Raw genomic sequence first — 21,955 nt, 5'->3', positions numbered from 1 at the left:
CCGAAAATAGAGTTGTATTCAATTCGCCACAATTAAATCTAGAAAACATAATTTCTAGATTTGATATAACTTAAATAATAAAAACGTCTCCACGATTTTTGAAAAACATACATGTTTTTGCAACTAGTAAATACAAAGTGATGAAAAAGAAAACAAATCAGAGCAGACGTTGCAAATTATCGATCGGGTCGTAGCGGAATCCTATGCAAAATAAGTGCTCAATGCATGAGCGTAAACAATTTGTGGTCTCAAACGCTACTTTATAATAAATCATACCTCATGAATTTTAAACATTGGAATTATAATTGTGCATTTTATTATTATTATCTAATAACGGAGACAATTTATAAAATAAACAAGAGCAACATTTTGTATTCGTAAGAATGGTCAATTTACCAGATTTATTGCCAAACGCGACACCACTGGTACGCAGACTTTTCGGTGAAATGTCAAACAAACGTCAGTTTTAAAGCAACGGTGTTGATGTTAACCTTGAAAAAAAGTTTTCCATTTGGGCAAAGTTTACCGACGATTCCTAAAATGAGTTTTACCATTGAAAATAAAGCATTAATTAGTAATAATAAATTAATTAATAACAGATGTTGCGAGAGGTAGGCAACGAATAAAACGACTGTGTACAGCAAGTATACATATGTGTACAATAAGCAAAGACAGACGTTTCGATAAAACAAAAGATGAGGTAGCACTCTTTATTCGTTTTCTTGTTGATTACTCTGTAGTTTCCTGCATTTGATTCGTCATAAATTCATAATTCAACGTAAAAAACACGATTTTAATATTTTATCTACGATCGTGTAAAAAGTAGGCACTTTTTGCATTGAAAACCGTTGTCAAAGTTGCCGTTTAGTGAACTGACTGGACTGTGCAATAACATTTTTATTGCACGTTATTATTGCACAGAACTGTCAGAATAAAATAATACAATTTGTTGGAAATATCACAATTTTAAAAATTTCAAATAAGATAATTACTAAAAGTAAAACGTTATGATCGTAGATAAAATGTTGTAAGACATATGTGTAAAAAGTTCCTTTATTGCACTCACATCCTTTAAAATACTCGCTCGTGCAATAAACGATAACTTTTTTGCACGACCTGTATATAATGAGTAACTTTACTCCCTGATTGTATGGAGTAAACCGGGTCTTTTTTCCCTTTGGGCAAAAAACCATAGCCAACTCAAGCTTTTATTTATTATTATTTATTTCGAATTAATTTGTTTTTTCACTCGAGGTGCAGTTTTTAGCGCGAAGGCGAAGCCCGAGGGTCCTACAAAGCACCGACGGTAACAATATTTGCCCGGTTCAAAAATTTTAATTGACAAATTCCCTCATGTTATGAAAACAGTTGATATTGACCAATAGTGTGCCGAATATCGCGAAAAAATCTAGTCATGGTCAGAAAATGCGTCTTCCGCCGACAAAAATTTCCCTTCCGGTGAAAAACAACGTTGACAACGCTTTTGTTTTTGTTGGTAACACAAATCAATGAACAAAATGTCAGAAAATTATATTGACGTTTTCCGAAATATTAAAAAATCGTTTTAGAAACGACTCCAGCAGTGATATTGACTACAGTGTGAAAACAATTTGGAATACAACAGGTAAATTGTTGCAGGAAAAGTGCCACGATGAATATAAACTATCCTTTAATCTGTTTTGTGATGTTGTTCCGAATGTTTGTTTGAATTGTTCATTCGGGAATTTGTCTAGACAAATATAACTCGACTTTCTATTTTTTTTCGGAAAATTTTGATTTTATTAGACTCAAAGTTTGTTGCTTTACGCAAAATTGCCAAACAACAAACTTTTCGTCATAAAATCAAAATTTTCCGAAAAAATTTTAACTGTCAACCCTCAGTGCTTTGTAGAACCTTCGGGCTACAAACTGCACCTCGGGTAAAAATCATCCACTTCACTCCCTCGGTGCATAATATACTATTACACTTAGATCTTAAATAACACTATTATCTAACCCAAGTGGTAAACAATGATATCGTTACATTTAAGAGAATAAATTTCCCGTCACTTTCACCATATTTGTAAAACATGTACTTATTTGTAGTTTTCCTAACTCCTATCTGAGATAAGGTTTTTTTTGTTTTTATATCCGATTCGTTACAATTAAAACTAATTTGATTCTGGATTCTGCAATATTTGTGAGTCGATTCTGAGATGACATAAATTAACCATTCAATTTCCAAGAAGTGAAAGCGCGTATAATATGTACATATTCACTTACACTATATTAAGTACTGTTTTGATTAATTATCGGTAACAGTTTGATAATGTTAGTTAGGAAAGCTTTGTTGTCTATAGTAACAAGTAACATTTGAATAGTTTCTTGAGAACAACAAAGTTTTGAATTAGTCAAGAGAGTCGAATTGATCGATAATTCTGAAAGCACGAAATAGATTCGGCAAGATTATTGCACACACAAATTGGCGTTCTAATATCTTTCCCTTGAAAGTGACTGTTAAACATTTTTACAATGTTTACCGTTTTCTTTTTAGGAATAATTTTTGATATTTAAGAAAAGCTTCTTGGTAAGAAACGAGAAAAAGGCGAGAAAAACTCTCACTAGAAAATCGCTAAACTAAAGGTTGACAGTTTTTCTAGACACATTTCTGCAAGATGAGTTATTAAAAAAGAAAATGATCTGAAGAAAAACAGTTCGAGTGTAATTCGAACAAATTGACTCCGGATTAAAGACCACAAAATATTGTTTTTTGTCCGACACTGTCAGAATTTGAAAATTTTCTCCTGTGTGAACGGATTTTCATAAATTTGTCAACTTGTCAAAACAAAACGTCAAGCTAATTTTAAAGATTTTCAGCGATTTGGAGCCTTTGGGGGGCTCGTCGAAAAAAAAACGTTGTATTCAACTCGTTCTTGTGTAATTTGGGCTTTTTTTGGCACTCGTGGACCTTTAAAACTCTCGTTTCACTCGAGTTTTAAACTGGCCCACTCATGCCAAAAAAAGCCCAAATTACACACGAACTCGTTAAATAAACTACTATTCATTTGCAATACCTACTTATTTCATCACTCGTTGAAAAAGTGGTGGTATATTCAAATTCATATACATTTAGATATTTATCTACATTTTTATGGAGACAGTTTGAATGCATTTGAATATTACTCACTACTCTTATTCTCTAATCTGAGCGGTTTAATTGAAAAAAAGGTTGTAGATACGGAATAGTTTCTAAAAATTCACATCTCGAGCACAACTACAATTCTTCGGAAATTAAAAACGTATGAGCCAGTTTGTCATTTAACTAACCAAAATAACTTCTGTAATAACACTTGCAATAACACTTGTGTAAACTTCTGGTCAATCAAATATTTACCTACAGGTCATCACGAACCGCGAGGGTTATTTGTAAAATACCACCAAAGCATTCCTTTGATGTCGATAGTTTACAGAGTACTGCTTTGATGTTATCCTTGCAGGGCGCAACAGCCAAGGATCGTTATTATTCCGATAGTGTAGGTAAAGAACAATGAAATTTTACGATGAAATCGATTGTGAAAAAGATGCTTTCAGTTCGCGTTACATAAACGATTGTCCTTTGCTACTTCTCGGCGCCGTTATCTAATCCAATTTGAAGTTTCTTCAGCGAAGTCGAATCGACCGAGTTATAAATAATATCCTCTCCGCGTCACTAAATTGATAATCAGAAGTCAGGAATCTCGAGTCGGATGCAGGAAACTTGCGTATTTGTCATTTTCTTTAATCAACCAGGCAAATTAAAGTTGGGAGTTCAACAAGTTTTGACTGGATTGTATCAACTGCAGCAGCGCTGGTCCTGACAAAGGACGCAGTCAATTAATCCTGGAAATGAATGCCGCAGGCTCCGATTCACCGTGTTTAGTCCTTACGATCTGGACCTGTTCTTCGGCCTAACATCCCGTCAGCTTTAAACTCCTCTCTTGGCAAAATCGATTTCTCCACCAGACAAATTCCCGCTGAATGTTAAAATGATATTAGATCCCGTGCCAATATTGCGCCATGAACACTTTGAATGACAGCTCCATTGTTTGCTGATGCAATTGGCGCACACCTAGTTGGATGCGTCCCAATTCTGCACCGTTATGGTTTTTCATCCCCCTACCCTTTCTCATTAAGTACCGAATTTAGTTCGCACCGCCAACCCCGACGAATTACCGGCGTGCCAATGATTTATGAGGGTTGAACTTAGGTCAATGCTTGTGATGACTCCATTAAGCTAAAGCTCTGGTGGTACCAGTTACGTGGACGCAAAATAATCCACAAGGACTAACTATCAGTTCAGCGACCTCGTTTACCGACGTCCCGAAGGATAAATACTAGAAAGGACGAGATCGATTGGATCTTAAAAATGATTGTATGGGAAAAGTTATTTTCACGGTTGGGGTCTCGAGAGCAAGTTTACTTCCAGGACAAATGACTGAAAGTTGCCACGTTGAGATTTTTTTCTTGTTTTGTCAGCTTCTCTTTACAGCGGTCTATATTTTTTCTGTCATCTTTTGTTCTTGGGTTCTTTCGAGCTCTAAACCATCTTTGCAACAAACGAAATCCTAACTATATACAGAGTGATCAACAAGAAAACAAATCAAGAGTGCTACCTCATCTTTTGTTTTATCGAAACGTCTGTCTTAGCTTAATCGTACACATATGTATACTTCCTATACACAGTCGTTTTATTGGTTGCCTACCTCTCGAAAAATCTATTTTTTAATTAGTTATTATCTACAATAGGTACAATTTGTATTAAGTATGTATGACTTGTCCGGTTATAACTAAAGAATTACTGAACAGATCTTGATAGGATTTTCACTAATTAGTGATTAGAGTGTTCTCTAACTTAACGTTTAATACACAAACATTCGCTAGCTTTGTCTTTCTTGCTTCTAGCAAGTCTTCGGAGTAGTTGCATTGCCAACCTTTTCTTCATATTTTACAAGTCGTAAATCCTTTTACCACCAGCCCCTCGTACATCATCTTAATTTTAAAATGCCTTGGTTTTAGTACATAAATTTTCCTAATGGAGGTTTTTCCCCTCATTTTAATCTTCATTCGCCTTTGGCAGCTTACAAGACTCGCTTTTCATATTATTATTCCAATTTTCTTTAAAATATCGCCACCTTGAGCTACGTTTGTCACGCAACATTACATTCTTAATTTTAAGACGATTTATCAACAATTCAGCATTACAACATTTTTCTCTTCGTTTTCAATCACAGATTTAAAGAAATGTGTTGTGCTGTGCACGTGGAATATTTTGTGACAAGAAAACAATCAGAAGAAAATCAGTCAATCAGAAGAAAATCAGTCCTCCAAAGCTCCTCATTGGCATTCATTAATAATTCTGAAAATGTTTAGATTAATTAAAAGATCAGGAGGAATTGGAAATAACAATTTTTCGTAAGTTAGGGCGTTGGGAGGACCCAAATTAGATGCTTGGGACATTCCAATTGCAATTATTTACTTAAAATTAAATAATTAATTTGACCGAAAAATCAAAGAAATTCCTTTACGAGAGGATTTCCCTTGCCATTCAACGTGGAAACGCTGCAAGCATTCGGGGCACTTTTCCAGATTCCGCAATATTATCGGAAATTTTTGTATTATAAAACAAAAATGTTTATGTAATTATGTTATTTGACCGAAAGCCTTCTGAAAATCGATATAAACTCATAATTATACAGGGTGTATCTAAAATGCGTGTGTTAATTTTAACATGTAGCAGAGCTTGTTAAATGAAACGTTTTTTCTATTTTGATTTTTTACAAAAAATCAGTATAGACGCCTATGGATAAGGGCGAACAATTTCTGTTGTTATACAGGGTGTTAGTAAATGGTTGGGAATAAATTTCGGGGTGAATTACTTATGAAAAATGTGGCTTAAAACCTAAATAAAGTTTCTTGTTAAAATGAGTAGTTTTCTCAAAAAAACAAAAAAATAAAAATAAATGTATTCTGGCATATCCGTATTTTTTTTCAAATACTGCGAAATAATAATGGTTTAAAGAAAAAATTTAAACGTGGAACGTTGAATTAAAAAAAAATTCAAAACTAATGCGATTTTAGGCAGACAAATGAACTAATTAGAGAAATTCTCCAACAGTGGACTACATTTTTTTTTTTTTTGACAATCCAACTCGAAAATTTTTAACCAATGGAATTGCAGCATTTTTCAAATTTGGACCAATCAAATTGATTTATAGTGAAAAAACACCGAGCAGAGTGAAAAAACAACCAGCTGAGTGAAAAAACAACTAGTGGTTTTTCAGCAAAAAAATTTATGTCAAAATGAAACGTCAAATTTATTAGGTCAACTCGATAAAAATTTTCTCGGTAGATTGTCAAGTCGAATACAATTCGTGGTCTAATTTTTTCTTCAAAATTTGTCATTTAAGGCATTCGTAGCTTTTGCTTTTGGAAAATTACACTCGTCTCCTTCGTCGACTCGTGTAATTTTCGTTGCAAAAGCTACTCATGTCTTAAATGACAAATTTTGTCGGAAAAAATTAGACCACTTATTGTATTATACAGGTGTCCCCAAAAAAGAAGACGAGTCCGTAACTCCGTTATTTATCGGAAGATTTTAATTATCTGTACACCAAATTAAATGGTTGTTAATAGGCTACAAAATGGCCCTAATAAATTCAAGTATAGCCCTATGGGCTTCAAGGGTAAACTGTCAAAAAATTTTTTTTTAAATGGGAATACATATTTTTTTGTACTAATTCTGATAGAGATTTATATTCTGAAAACAACAATGTATCACAAATATACACTTAAATACCAAAAATTCACAAAAAAAAAATGTAAAAAAACGCTACTATCGTCTATGTTCCATTTTGCGCTAAACATTGGCGGCATATCTGCGCAATCCCACATGTTATTATTTATCATTTGTTTTTCCGGCTACCTTAATTTGGTTATTACACTGTAACGCAGGGCATTTTGATAGCTTTTCGCTTGATGCTCGTCATTTGTTTCAAAAGTTGGTGTTATTTTTTTTAATGTGAAGTTATACTTGTGATACATTGTTGTTTTCAGAATTAAAATCTCTATCAGAATTACTAATAAAAGGTATGTAATCCCATTTGAAAAAAAATATTTTGACAGTTTACCCTTGAAGCCCATAGGGCTATACTTGAATTTATTAGGCCATTTTGTAGCCTATTAACAACCATTTAATTTGGTGTATAGATGATTAAAATAAGGGAGCTATGGACTCGTCTTTTTTTTTGGGGACACTCTGTATATGAGAAAACTACTCATTTTAACGAAAAATTTTATTTAGCTTTTAAGCCACATTTTTCGTAAGGAATTCACCTTGAAATTTATTCCCAACCATTTACTAACATCCTGTAGAAACGGAGCCTTGTCAAAAAAGTTACAAATTAAATTAGAATTCTCATGGTAAAAATTGGGGGGTAAAAAAATCTTGAAAAACTGCGAATTTTGCAAAATGTTATAGAGAAAAGTTTCGTGAATTGGCGAGTTCTCCGACTGATTCAAATTAACACACGTGTTGCACATACACCCTGTATATAAAATTCAAATTCTTCGCACTGTAGGAATAAGGAATAAGAAAGGGAAACTGTGTGTATTGCGTCCATTGCATTTCTATGGCAACAAGGAAAGCAAGCTGCATGACATTCGTCAAATCCTGCAAGTTTATTGATTATCTCCTCCACCACGTTGTGGACTGATCGATGTAACAATTCCATTCGAATTTCGGAAATGTTCCCAATTTTCCGAAACAACACTACTACTCCTTTTTAATTAAACCGGCATCTGTTCCTCATTTCTCTCGTTTTTCCTGTACCGTCCCCCTTATCTACATAATTTTAATCGCACTTTTGAATTCCGAAAGCAATTCAGCTTTGCGACGCTCAGAAAACTCGTTTGCTTCAAACGGCAAAAGACTAAATTAAAAATAAATTGCATCGCATGAGTACCTTGCTCGGTGCCGGGAACATTTAAAGAGCTCAACATGACATTACGAAAGGCGGAGGTTTCCGTCAGGACCGGGGGTAATTCAACAAAGTATTCGCGATAAACTTTAAAACGCCACATTTAAAGCGGAAACTGTCCGTGGAAAGCGCTGCGGAACTGCGGACGAATTGGCTTTTGTCGGACGTTGACTCCGAGGATGAATCAGGACAGGAATCGTCCTGGAGCGGTGAGAAGGAGGTCGTCGGGCGGATTTTCCACTCCGAATGGCATCGATACGGACGCTGGGTGATAAGCGGAATAATCGCGTCGTCACGTTTTAACAATTGAATGCCGCTAGAATTGTCAAATGCAATGGAAATGATTGGCTAATGCTAAGTCGGTGCTCCATCATGCAATTTCTACACAGTTGGTACTGATTGAGACAAGTTTGAATTCTTTTATCACAAAACGCATCAACTTTCTCTTTATTTGAAGAAAAAAGATGTATTACGTGTCCGTAGAGGACACAGAAATTTCTATTGATGTATTTTTGGCATCAGTAAAATTTGTTGATGGATGGTTCATCACAGAAGACAAATATTTCCGGTATGTCCAAACTCAGTGACGTTAGGAGTTGAGTTGGGTGTACACCGGAGGCAATAACATCAGTGCAACCATCCCCAGCAAAATCATTTTCCCATTTCCCTGTTTCGCAGATCTGCTTTGATAATGTCCGAGTGACGGGGCGAAACCTCCCGCGGCTGTCACGAAGGGTAGTTTCCCCCCGACTTAACGAGAGGCCGGAGGAAACTGAGGACTTGTTATTTAGAAGTGGAGGAGAGTTGCCCGCATCGCAGTTGCAACCCGACCGGACATTAATGCCAACGCCGTCAACTCCTCCATTCCCCCTCCGGAATTTGGGAGATTATCTCCGAACAAGAAAAATTTTCAGGTGACGGCGCTTTCCGGGGAAATCGATACCGGAGCAAAACATTCAGAGGGTCTTCAGCAGCGGTCGTAACTTGAAGTCTATCGGAATTGGGGGCGGAATCCAAGTGCACGTTAATAATGCACGATTGGGTTTTTAATGATTTTTTTTTGACGAGGAAAAGCCGGTGTCAGGGCTTGGAATGTGATCCGGTTGGGTGATTGGCGTGTGTCGGTTGCAAGGGACGCATTGCAGTGTTGGGATTCGAATCCCGAATTCGGATTTGTAATCTTCGACGCATAATTTGAAAGGGGGAGGCAGTCCTTTCGAATGGAAATTCATTAATCTTTTTTCCGGGGACGGCAGTGAAATGAAAATCTTTATAGGCAATTAGAATAGGGAAATACAGCGGGTTTAAAGGGGATGATTGCTCGGAGAATTAATCACCCCTTAACCTAATAAATGGATTTTTTTTATTTGTTGCAACAAAATATGTAAAAATGGTGCACGTTAGAGTTTAGCAGCAATGTCTAGTTTATCAAAAAATGTTAGCAAAGAGCAATCATTTCAAAATTACATGTTTGTTTCTTTTAAATTGTGTTTTTTAAAGATTTCGCTTGTTCTTAAAAGTTAAGAAACGTATATTGTTATGAAAAACAGAATGGTCTAGAAATTGCAGGTAGTTTTAAATTTGTGACGTGAAAATTTTGGCGGGAGAACCAAGAATGCCACATTCACATCTGTATTTTATTAGTCCACTAAATCGTTTGCTGTCATGAATTGAAAGATTTAATAATAATAGTCACAAACTGGATTAGAGTACAATAACAATAAATCATATCTCATGAATTTTAAACGTTGGAATTATAATTGTGCATTTTATTATTGTTATCTGATAATGGAGAAAATTTATAAAATAAACAAGAGCCACATTTTACATTCGTAAGAATAAGTAATTTACCAGCTTTATTGCCAAACGTGACGCCACTGGTAAGCACATTTTTTTGGTGAAATGTCAAAGAAACGTCAACGGTGTGCTGTGTTAACCTAGAAAACAACTTTTCGATTTCACAGTTTACAGACAATTTACAGCAACAATTATTCCAGAATACATCGTAAAATGGGTTTTACCAGTGAAGAATGTGATTTTTTTTATATTTGATAGAAAAACGACAAAATTTTCAAAAATATATATTTTTTTTAAATGTACAAGGTATCACTAACACAAGAATAAAATCTCTGATTCTATAGGAAAGTTAGCAATGTACAGGTCTTAAAAAACAAGATCTTCATTGTTATCAAGGATCAGGACGAAATTTAATATGAAGTTTTTAGTGGTCATAAATTTTGTTTTGGGATCTTTGATAAAATAAAAGTGAATTTATAGCGGATTTCATTCAGAACACAAAATAGAGGCATGTTCAAAAAGAATTTCCCAAAATTTTCCATTTTTTTAAACAATCTGAAAAGCAAACCTTCTATCTGAATATCATGTTTTATCGATGTTTTTCGTCAATGAGATTAAATTTTGGCAACATTTCCAAAAAAAAAAAGATTTGTAAACTACCCTACCAGCATTGTGATAAAAATCGGAATCCTAGAAGGTATACTGGGTGCCCCAAAATTCGCGGAACAACTAACTCAACGCAAATTAAATTAAATTAATTAAATTAAATTTAATACAAATTAAATTTTTTTTTAAATAAATTAAATTTTGTTAGAGAATTAGAAGAATAATTTTAAAAAATCTGTCTTCTAGATTTGAAGATATGGGGGCTCAAAAGGTGCAGCTTTGATCTCGTTTATTTTAAATATTAAGAAAGATTTTGATTATTTGTTTTTGACAAGCCAATGCAATAATAACTCCCAATGATTGTGATCAGGTTTGCAATATTATTCTTCATTATTTCCATCATTTCCAAGTAGTAATTTTATGTCGGTTTTGCCTCAAATAACGTATGGCAACGTGGCTTTGATTTTTTTTCTTATTTCCATGGATACAACAAAAATGAAATACATATTTGCAGACTATTGGGATACATAGAATATTTTCAAATGTTGCCACATTTAGTGTAACAAATAGGTCCATATCTTCTACAAAAAAGAAGATTGATTTTTTAAAACATTTTTACCTGATATTTTAATGGCAACAACGTACTGCTAAGTTGTTCCGAGGATTTTGGGGCACCCAGTATAGTAACAAATAACATTTGAATAATTTCTTGAGGACAACACCCAGTATACAATGAAGTAATAATTAATCGTAATGCAATTATAAGAATGTATTATTTTGTTAATGTTTTAGTAGCATATCACGAACAACTTTCCCATTCTAAAATCGGTCAAGCTTCTCAATGATTTTTTGAAAATTTTTGTAACGTTATAAAAGATGCAATTCGGCAGATATTGCCTTGGATTAATAATCCTTTTAAATAAAATCCACCTTTAGATGCACCATTTTCACGCGGGTACTGTGTGAACATGTCACTTAATCGCAACCTTCTTTGGAATTTTTGCAAAAAAATCATCCAAGGAGCAGCGCTAATAACGAAGGGTGCTAAACATATTTCACGCTCAACGGCCAACATGATGAATTTTTTCACGGGCGTGTGCATCAGCCTCATGAATATTCAGAATATTTCAGTAATTTCATTTGTTTATTCATGAATCGACTAAATACTGGTGAAATTAAAATGGTGGAACTGTGTCCATCGGTCTTGCTTCTATCAGACGGTAATTACATCAACATTTTTCCAGTCGTTCCCATTTCCAGTATTTTTATTTTACTCCAAATCACAGATCCTTGATCCTTGCAAAGAAAAAACTCGTCTCAATGTAAATACGAGTATGTACTTTCATTCTTTGTTTCTCTTTTAAAGGAACTAGGAACCATCTTCGCGATCAAATTTAATTAAATTAATTGTTCAGTTAATACAAAATGTAAAGATAAAAGAGAACGAAAGTGATTGCAGAATAAGGAAGTTGAAATTAGTTCTTCATCGAATGCAACATCCATATTGGAAAAAAATTATAATATTAATTTTAATAGCACAATAGTAGTACATTCTTCAATGAGCGTATTATGATGGCTATTATTCAAGAGGATGAAAATTGCAACACGAGCCGTAGGCGAGTGGTGGAATCATCCGAGTGAATAATAGCCATGATACGAGAGTTGAAGACTATACTTTCTCCACAACTATACCAAGAAAAAACAATCTCTGAAAATTGAATTTAATTTGATTTTTAATATTTCACAATTCAAATTGTGCCTCGTTTAGCGGTTACTGCGCGATGCGCCACATATTGTTTACAAACGCATCCGATTGATAGAAATCCCGTGATAGAATGAATATACGAGGGATGTGATTGGCCGACAGTCGTGGATTTCAGTATATTCTAACACGGGGCGTGGAATTGATATCATTCTTTCATTGAATATCCAACAAGAATGCATTCATTCTTTAATAATCGTGGAGAAAATTGTAGAAAAGTAGCACTTTTTGTCGCTTGAGAGTGAAAACACAACTGGCTTTAGGTTAATTTATTGACAGTGAAATTGTTACGTTGATATTAATACGTCAAAGTATGAATAATGTAATGTAAAATTGAAAGTTACAATATGTTGCAATCAATACACCTACTTATATTGAATAATGACACGTTGACTGCTACATTTCATTCACTCGTGTTCTGAATAAGAACAAAAATCTAGTGCGCCTTGTTTTACTGTCCTTTTGCAAAAAGTGTTTTACGATTAAATGCATCAGATCATGCAGAAACAGTACATCATATTCAGTGCTTTTCGTCCCTCCTGTAATAATTGTCCTCGCTGCGCTCGTGCAACAAGCTTACACTCGCAATGAAAAGATGCACTTCATTCCTCTGTCATATAATATACTATTTTTCACCACCATTAAAAAAAATGTGAATTTGGGCATTTTTATTCTGGTTAGGCCTTTGAATAAAAATGCCCAAATATCAGCGAGTAAAATTGTCCAAAGCAAAAATGTTTAAGTGAAAATTAGGAAATTTATTAGATACAAAAAATTAGGTCGTGTTATTTTTGGCAAGATTAATTCCAGAATACATACTTTAAAATTAAAAATTAAAAAGAATCATTAAAAACAATTTGAGAATCTGACAGGAATAGGTAGCATGCAATTTTAATCACTTTTGACAGATGACAGAGTAGTAGGACGTTTTTATCGAAATAAACATTTTTGATTGGATGAAAGCAAGCGCTCTGATTGGCTGAACACGCACGTTTGATGTACGTGGGAATTAATCAATATTATGCGTCGAAAGTAGACATTTTCTTGTAGCGTGGAATATTTCATACTTTGCTACACTTGCGTTTAAGCAAATTTTATCTAATTTGCTGCAGAAATAAAGAAAATACAAAAGTAATTTCTGGTAAAACATTTGGCAGTCCTTCATTATCACTTTCACCACGGTATCCAATAATTCTACGAAAATAATTGTAAAAGAAACGCTAAATGTGGTTATGTAAGTTTCACAATGACAGTAGAAAGTAAATGCTGCCTAATTCATATTTATAGAAACAATGATGGTGCAAAATGTTATGTACGCAACTTGTGTATAACGTACTTCTTTACCTGTTTACATTATAACAGACTGCACTCGTGCGTGTAAACTTCCCACTTGTAGAAAAAAGTGCTTTATACACAAGCTGCATCTTATTCTCTAGGGAAGGAATTATGGAAATTATAAACAACCCACACACAGTTCTATACTTATAGCACTATTCTCGTTTTTGCTGTTTCTGAAGCTCATCCATCTTGTGAGAACTTTTCATATTTCATCAGTTTCATGAAAAATCGAAAATCGCACATTTTGACATAATCCACGAGAGATATCAATTTCGTACGTCTCAGCAGAAACCTCCTTCCCAAAGAAAATAGGATAGCATCTTTATTAATATCGATAGGAGCGGTGAGCCGAGGCAAATTGATTTTTGATAACTTGAACAATAAAGGCCTTATTGTGAACTCTCCCTCGAACATATCCCCCCAAATACATATCGGAAGCTCGTCTGCTCTTCAAGATACGTCTCATTTTGTTCCAGAACCTTCACGACCATGACTACCGAGGACAATGGGAATGTCGGTTTACTGAAACCGACGTCCAGCAGTAACGAGGACCTGAGCGAGTACACAGACGCCGATGAGAGCATCTCGGCGCCAACCGAGTTTTTAGCAGAGGTAAGTGAAGTAATCTTTAAAATATAATCAGTTAAAGTGTGAAGAAAATTTGGAAGAAACTTGTCTTGGAAGATTTCTACATCTATTGCTTCTAAAATGAGCAAAATAATCTCGATCACGTCTAAATGTATCAACTATATCATTAGAAATTGTATTATAGCGGATAATGATGGCTATTATCAGTTAGGATGATTTTGTGTCACGAACCGCAGGCGAGTGGCGTAATTCATCTGAGCGAGTAATGGCCATTATCCGCGAATAGAATATGTACTATACTTTTTCTACGACTATGAAGAAAAATTGGCGTACATTTTATAAAATATGATATACAGGGTGTATTTTTAAAATGTGCCGAAATTATACCTACGAGGTTGTGGGATAACGTAAAAGACTAAAAGCAATTTTAAAAAATTGTAGCTCAAAAAATAAATGTCATTTTTATTTTTTGACATAGAATTTTTTAAATATTTTTTCCGAGTTCTATATGAAGCCTGGTTAAAATTTGTCCACGCATTTCAATAACACCCTGTATATCTTAACAATACTAATCTATAAGTTCTTTCTTTTCAATTAATTCAATTCAACTCTGGCAAAACAGAAATGAAAAGCTCACTCAAATATTCGACTCGTCGTATCACGTTCGTAACGTTGGCTTTCATCGAATCTTTCCCTTAACTTCTCTCGGGAATAATCAAATTGTTCCCAAAACATCACCAAACGAATTACCCTAAAAGTTCCGTTACCATGGTACATTCTTAATCCGTAGCCTCGTGCTTTTATCAGGAGTCTCGTCTCGCTCCACTACTTAGTGACCGGACTTTATTTCCCGGTAGTTGCGAGATGAACGCGATTACACTCCGGAAGTAATCAAACGGGGGAGTCGCTCCGGGAAATTGGACAGTTTGGCTAAAAAATTTTATCACCGCGGAAATTCAACGTGCAACTTGAAAAGCGCCGCTCATTAGGGGCTAAATTAATTATGAAACGAACCAATCGAGTCGCCGTTTTTGTACGAAAAAAACCCATTAGGGGAAGTGCGCCCTTTAAGCCGGAATTACGTCGCCGCGTCAAAATGTTGGATAATGCAGGTGAGGGATGAATTTTATTCGCAAAAAGCGTGGAAGGGTCGCGCTTGGATGGGTGCCAAGTGCAAGGGTGACACTGCACTTGGCTGCCGATTCCCTGGAATCTTTGATCTCGGAATTATTATACAAGTTTGCCCTAGTTTCTGGATTATAGGTTTCATAAACTGTAAAGGAAGTTTAAGTCTAATTAATCGTACTCGAAATGAGCAATTTCCGTTTTGTTACGTTGGATTTTTATGGCTGGAGAAGCTGCGAGTTGCCACTTAGTGGGATCGATGGAAACATTCTACGTCCCTGTCTGTGTCAACGTTGCGTTCTTAACAAATTTCTGGAATCGGTAGGAGTAATTTAGTTGTAGAAAGCTAAGGAAATGGGAGGATCTGGCAAATAACAAATAAAATTTCTGTTATTCGAGGTGAAAGCGACAAATGAAACTTTTACGATGAAGTAAAATTAAAATTTGATTGTTGAAAGTATTTTTCATTTATTAATTTTGGTACAAAAATTATTGCACCGTGACCTTTGCCCATAAATGTTCAATTTCCCCAAATGGATTACATTACAATTATCACGTAGAATTTAAAATCTTCCCGGATATTTAATATCGAGCATTTATATCAATTTTTTATTTTTTTATGAATATAAAAATGGTTCAGTAATAAGAATAAATGTTCTACTAGTGAAAAAAATAATATCTATACCACAGTTGAGAAGACTATTATAGCCTAACACTCTTTTAAATATTACAACTCGGATATAAAAAAATGTCCTCTACTATTCTTATCTATTTATTATCCATGCATAATAATAACATACTTTACCGCACTTGTGCGGTAAAATGTCAACAAAGGTAAAATTCTTCCGCTTTTATCGTGATCGTCTGGATTTTAGCAGTGGTGCAAAATGACACACACGGTACTTGTATCGTAAGAAAGTATTATATAGTTACAGAAATCATCTCATATAAATAACCAGAAGAGCATCTCTTCTAAAATCATTAATATTCACAGCATCAAGTGCCAAAACTTAACCAAGTCAAGTCTACAGTCGAATGCAAAAAAAAAGTGAGAATAAGTTGTCGATACTCGTATTAGAAAAGCCACATTTATACAATAACATTTTGAGGAAAAACAATTGCAGGAAACTATTTCTGTCTACTTTTTTTTGCATTCGACTGTATGTAATACCAATGAGATTAAATTTAATCTCCTTACTGCAGACACATTAATCTAGTAGACGTTTTGAACTATTTAAAAAAATGCGCACAAAAACAAAACTATTATTGATAGATTTATCAAAATTAAGTTACCAGTGGCGGCTCGTGGCTGAAAAATTTGATGGACAATTCCTGGCAACGAATAAGAAATACTGTTTGCTCACTTTGGTTGTAGGTCGTAAAATTTTATGGTGCTTTAAGTTAAAGATCTTGCGGGGCTTATAAATCCTAGTTTACCACTGGCAGGCAATATTTTAAGCAGGATTGTATTGTACATTTTGTATATTTGCATTGTATGGCAGATAGCACGCGCCGGTTTCCAACCTTTTCAAATCCAACCACTGTGCCCGTTAAAAATTTTACGATCTACAACTAAATTGAGAAAACAGTACTTTGATTCAGATAATTGTTGTCGAGGGTTGCACGTCCCATCATCAAACTTCGTTGTGGTCTATCCAATTAATATCTGCCCAACTTTGTTGATGATAGTTTACCACGAAATTAATCTTCAATTTGGAAGTTATTATAAATCCGGCTACATTTACAATTCATGAAAATTTCCCTTAGAGAAATGTTGAACAAACCCCGACAGAAGTCTGTAACAACTATTACAAAGTGGTATAAATGCAATTGACATAGTTTTGTAGAAATTTGATTGGCACCTGCGCAATGGGATATCTACGATTTTGGTCTTCCAACGATAAAAAATATTATGAGACGGGTTTAAATAATGATTGTGTCGAACCGAAACAATAAAAATCCATTGTTTCACAGCTTCAATTTTAAGATTAATGGCCTAGTCGGGATAAATGGATCGTTTTAAAGACCCCCAGCCGCCTAAAACGTCCAGAACATCCTGCTGCATTGTTCCCAAACTGATTTTTTTTTACCGGCAAACTTCACGTCGACGCTTAAATCACATTCCTCCCTTCAAAACAAATTCGCCCCGAAGCGGAGTTCGCATTTAATTACGCTGCGAAAACTCCCCTGAAGAATTTTATCGTTTTTTGGTCTATTCAAAACATTAAGTCGTGTTGCTACCTTAAAAATATTCTATATTAATTTACTTTCAATTAAGCAGACCGAACGATCTGTCACGGAATGTCTCCCATTCAAGCCTCGGGATTTAATTAAACCAGCTGTACCGGGGGCGGTGTAGGTCGCACCAATTTGCCTGATATTCACCGACTGAAATTGTCTCATTAGTCGAGCGAAACCCGAATAATCGTAAAATAAGAAAATTTTGCGGCATCCCAAAACTTCGGCGCACAAACAGGGACGGTCATAACCAGGTGAATGTGTGCCAAAAACAAGGGTCAGCCAGTAATAAATAATTGAAAAATTAAAATGTCACTGTAACGGTATTTGCCCAGTTGTTTGTTGTTGTTTTGGAAATCCATTGTAGAAGAGAGGTCATGAGAGAAACGGGGTTGCCAGTAGAATTTTTCAGGAAGGATCCTGATCAATGGATTTTGGCTTGGAAGTGCCTCGCAGAGAAATATATTGGGAACTATTGCATTTATTGTACATCTACAGTAAGATAACCACACAAAAACAAAACAAAGAAATAGATTATATCATAAAGAGTAGAAGTGTTTTTTGTGCTAAGCCCAGAGATTGAACACGAGACGAAGTCGAGATCGCAACTGGGCCAAGTACAAAAAGACTGTCTACTCAGAATTATACAGGGTGTTAGGTAAATTTCCTGCCAATCTTTAACCGCGAGCTACTGGCTTCATGTAGAACTCAGAAAAAATATTTAAAAAATTCTATGTCAAAAAATAAATTGACATTTAATTTTTGAGGTAATTTTTTTTTACCTGCTTTTAGTCTTCAACGTTGTTCCACAACCTCGTAGGTAAAATTTCAGTATATTTTTAAAATACACCCTGTATATCATATTTTATAAAACGTACGCCAATGCGAAGTAACCTCTAGGAAATTTACTTTAAAACAAGAAAACCGCATTGGTGTACGTTTTATAAAATATGATATACAAGGTGTATTTTAAAAATGTGCCGAAATTTTACCTACGAGGTTGTGGGACAACGTAGAAGACCGAGTAGAAGACTAAAAGCAGTTAAAAAAAATGTACCTCAAAAATGAAATGTCAATTTATTTTTTGAAATAGAATTTTTTAAATATTTTTTCCGAGTTCTACATACATGAAGCCAGTAATTAATGATAAGTAAGTCGTAAGAAATGCTTCAAATGACCTTACATTTGACTCGGTCGAGCCGCCTGTAGACATTTCAACTCCTAGGATTTGAAGTGTTTCAACTCCGGTTACAAACAAAACCACTTCAACCGTTTGTATAGAGACAAAAAAAGATATATTTTTATGTTAATTCCAAGTTGAATATCGATGTTCAAAAGCATCAACATGATAAATCTGATTTTAATTTTTTTCTAAATCACTGTGTTATTAAAGAAGTTGCAGGAGAATTGATCTTCACCATTTTCTTGAAAAATCCCTAACACAGTGTTTTCATTTCAGTTCCTATCGGCTGTGATGATGAAAGATTACGTGACAGCACTGAAATACTGCAAACTGAGTAAGTATTTTAATTGCCAATAACCAAGACAAATATTTGATTTATCTTTTCCGTATCGAAGCTGCGGCTTAGACCGCTTTCAATTTCATAATTTAATAAATTCTAATCTCCATAATCCCCCCACAATCGGTTTTCCCCCTTTCTTTCTCTTCTTTTTTTTTTCGCAGTACTCCAATACGAACCGAACAATGCCACCGCCAAAGAGTTCTACCCGCTGATCCTGGAAAAGCTCCAGCAAAGTAAGTACAGGCGAACGGTTACCGCCCGCATTTGCATAATAAGCTCGATTGTCGCCCGGCTAAAGCTTTTGTACGTTTTCCACCCCCCAGCGACCGCTTCGGAGGACGGCAGCAGCAACGACAGCGACGGAGAAGACGACGCTAGTGAGGAGAACGGCTCGTCCTCCAGCAGCTCGGATTCCGACAGCAGCAGCAGCTCGGAGGAGAGCAGCGACGGCCAGGAGGAGGTTAGCGGGATCCATTTAGATAATCTTTCCTTTGTTTCAATTGAGAACGGGAAACGGGAGCGGGATTAAAGTTCGACTGAAAACTCGCCGAAACTCCGCCGCATTAATATAGAGCGGGGTTTTGACCTTTTGCAGAAAGGGTCAAAGGCGTTTGTGGCTTGTTTGCGGCGTCTAACCTGCGAAACGTAAAAGGATCGGTCGGAAGGCAACCTTTCAAATTTGAATGCAATCAAAATGAATCTTTCATGAACGTCTAGCATACATTAACACTATACTCTACTCGTGAAGAATAAATTCTTGCTCGACACATTAACTACACCCGAGAGAATACTTCACAACATCTCTTTATGGTCCACTCGTTTTTCTTCTTCTGAATTTATTTGATTCGCGAAATGATCTAATCGAATTCCACTCGACAAATTTTTTCGGTTACTGAACAAAACAAAACCCAAAAAACATCTGTACGATTACACTTTTTGATCGTTGTCTTAGACGACCTAGATTCGTGTCCGCAAGAACCTTCCCCTTGCCAAGTCTTAACTCGTTAATCGGATCTGAAAGCGTCCCGGAAAATGTCACGTGCCATGCACTGCAACTGCTAAAACTAATTAATGATAGATCCGCGATACCTCCCGGGGAGAAAATTAATTCATGAATTAACGATCCTGCAGACAAACAAATTGGTCGCTCACTAATTACGATTCGTACAAAGCGGTTTGTTTTTGCAGGAAGAGGAGGAGGAAGAAGAGGTGGAGGTGGGTCGAGGTGACAAACAGTCCAAGGGTTCTTCTGATGGGGACGCGACGACCGGAAGTTACTCCAGTTTAGAAGATGACGAAGCCGAGACGGACCACTTGGCGGCCTTGGCCGCTAAATACCAAATCGATAACGTCAATCTCGGCAACGGGAATAAGATATGTAAGTCCCTGTCAAAACAATACTATCCGGTTCGAAGGACCATAACTTTGAGAGATGCTACAAAATGACCTAATCTTTAAAATCGGAGAGAAATTCTTAAAAGTATAAATTTGTTTGTTTATTTGGTGTCCATTAACACCAATTCCACTCGGAATTGCATAATGCAGAAGACTCTCAAAAGTAATGATTGATCTTGACATTACCATGCAAACTTCATTTTCTTGTTGAACGACCGAATCGTCCCCGAAGGCGTCGTAACGTCGACAGTAACTCCTGAATGGCTGATACTTTATCGCGAGGGTCGTTATTCATACGTTTCGATTATTTTCGACGTTTGGGGCACACCTAATCTGTTTACTCGACCGTGTAAATGGGAAAGCACGGGATATAGAGCATGTACAGTTGAACGACATAAATTTCTGCAGCGGCCCCGTAAGCTCTATAGAACCGAAGACGCATAATACTCGTAATGTTGCGTTAATCTACAAGCACAAATGGAGTTGGGGGTGACTAGTGTAATCAAACAGAAGCAAATATTCTTTTTAGTTTTACATCCTAAATTTTTGCCAAACAAGTAACGATTGTTCAAAATGAAAACCAATTTCATTATGACAATTGCCCCAATTATTTTTTGAAAATGATGTTCGTAATCTTTTCTAAATCTCAAGGTACGTTGATTTAAGTTACAAATTAAACCAACTAAAGATCTGTCCTTCGATTGTTTAGACGGGTAAGAACATTGTTTTCACTATGGATATGTAATTACTAATGTATCTGTGAGGGTAATTAAACTGTGACACTGACGAAAATGTTTGGAGAAGAGTTGAAAGGATAAACAAAAACTACTTTACTGTAAAAAAGACTATCAAATTTTATAGTAAACTGTCGAATTTTTTTCCATTTATTTTTTCAATTGAAAGCAAATCGCGTAACCATAGAGGCTATATCAGTTCAGTAATTATTGTAAATTTAGGAAATATAGTATTACTAATTTTTCTTAAACATCAAAGAACAATATCCATCAAAGGAATTAGCAAAGTTATAATTCTTGTATACCAAAACTAGGGACGTATGTGAAGATTCTTTATCTTGACAAAAAACATAATCTACATCTGAGTGATGTCTATGTAAATGTAATAGTTATTTACATAATTAGTGGGATAAAAGCAATATTACAGGACTCGAGTGTGAAGGTTGCAGATCTGTAATCACACGAGTTGCCTGTAATATGCTTTAGCCCACGTGTTATGTACAAAATTTTATCTAAGACCGCCCCAAATTAAAAAAATAAATCTTATCTATTGATTTTCGCCAGTGAAATAAATGAGTTTCATTACCGCACTCAGTGGGATAAGAATTTACTTTTCTCACTGAGTGAGGTAATGAAACTCATTTATCCCACTGAGTGCGGTAATGAAACTCATTACCTCACTGAGTGAGGTAATGAAAATGCCTGAGCTATAGTAGTATCACTTATCCCACGGGATTAGATAAAGGTATATTTCTAACTTTTATCCTTATTCACCTTTAATAATTTGCAAAGAGAAACACTGTGAAGAATGACTCAGAAAGACTTCTCTTGCAGACCACAAGTAGAATATTACTT

The 21,955-nt window shown here is 35.3% G+C and overlaps 1 protein-coding gene across 1 annotated transcript in view; it reads left to right on the top strand.

Moving 5' to 3' along the window:
* The window catches only part of LOC138136206 (uncharacterized), a 43,761-nt gene that overhangs the window by 13,153 nt on the left and 8,653 nt on the right, over positions 1–21,955 (top strand). Inside the window, exons 2-6 of the mRNA XM_069055264.1 lie at positions 13,974–14,109; positions 18,908–18,965; positions 19,133–19,204; positions 19,295–19,431; positions 20,160–20,349. Coding sequence (XP_068911365.1) covers positions 13,974–14,109; positions 18,908–18,965; positions 19,133–19,204; positions 19,295–19,431; positions 20,160–20,349 — 593 coding nt within the window. The remainder of the gene's footprint in view (positions 1–13,973; positions 14,110–18,907; positions 18,966–19,132; positions 19,205–19,294; positions 19,432–20,159; positions 20,350–21,955) is intronic.

The sequence above is a fragment of the Tenebrio molitor genome, chromosome 8, assembly GCF_963966145.1.
Source record: "Tenebrio molitor chromosome 8, icTenMoli1.1, whole genome shotgun sequence".
Classification (NCBI taxonomy): domain Eukaryota; kingdom Metazoa; phylum Arthropoda; class Insecta; order Coleoptera; family Tenebrionidae; genus Tenebrio; species Tenebrio molitor.
This window is presented reverse-complemented; position numbering and strand designations above follow the sequence as displayed.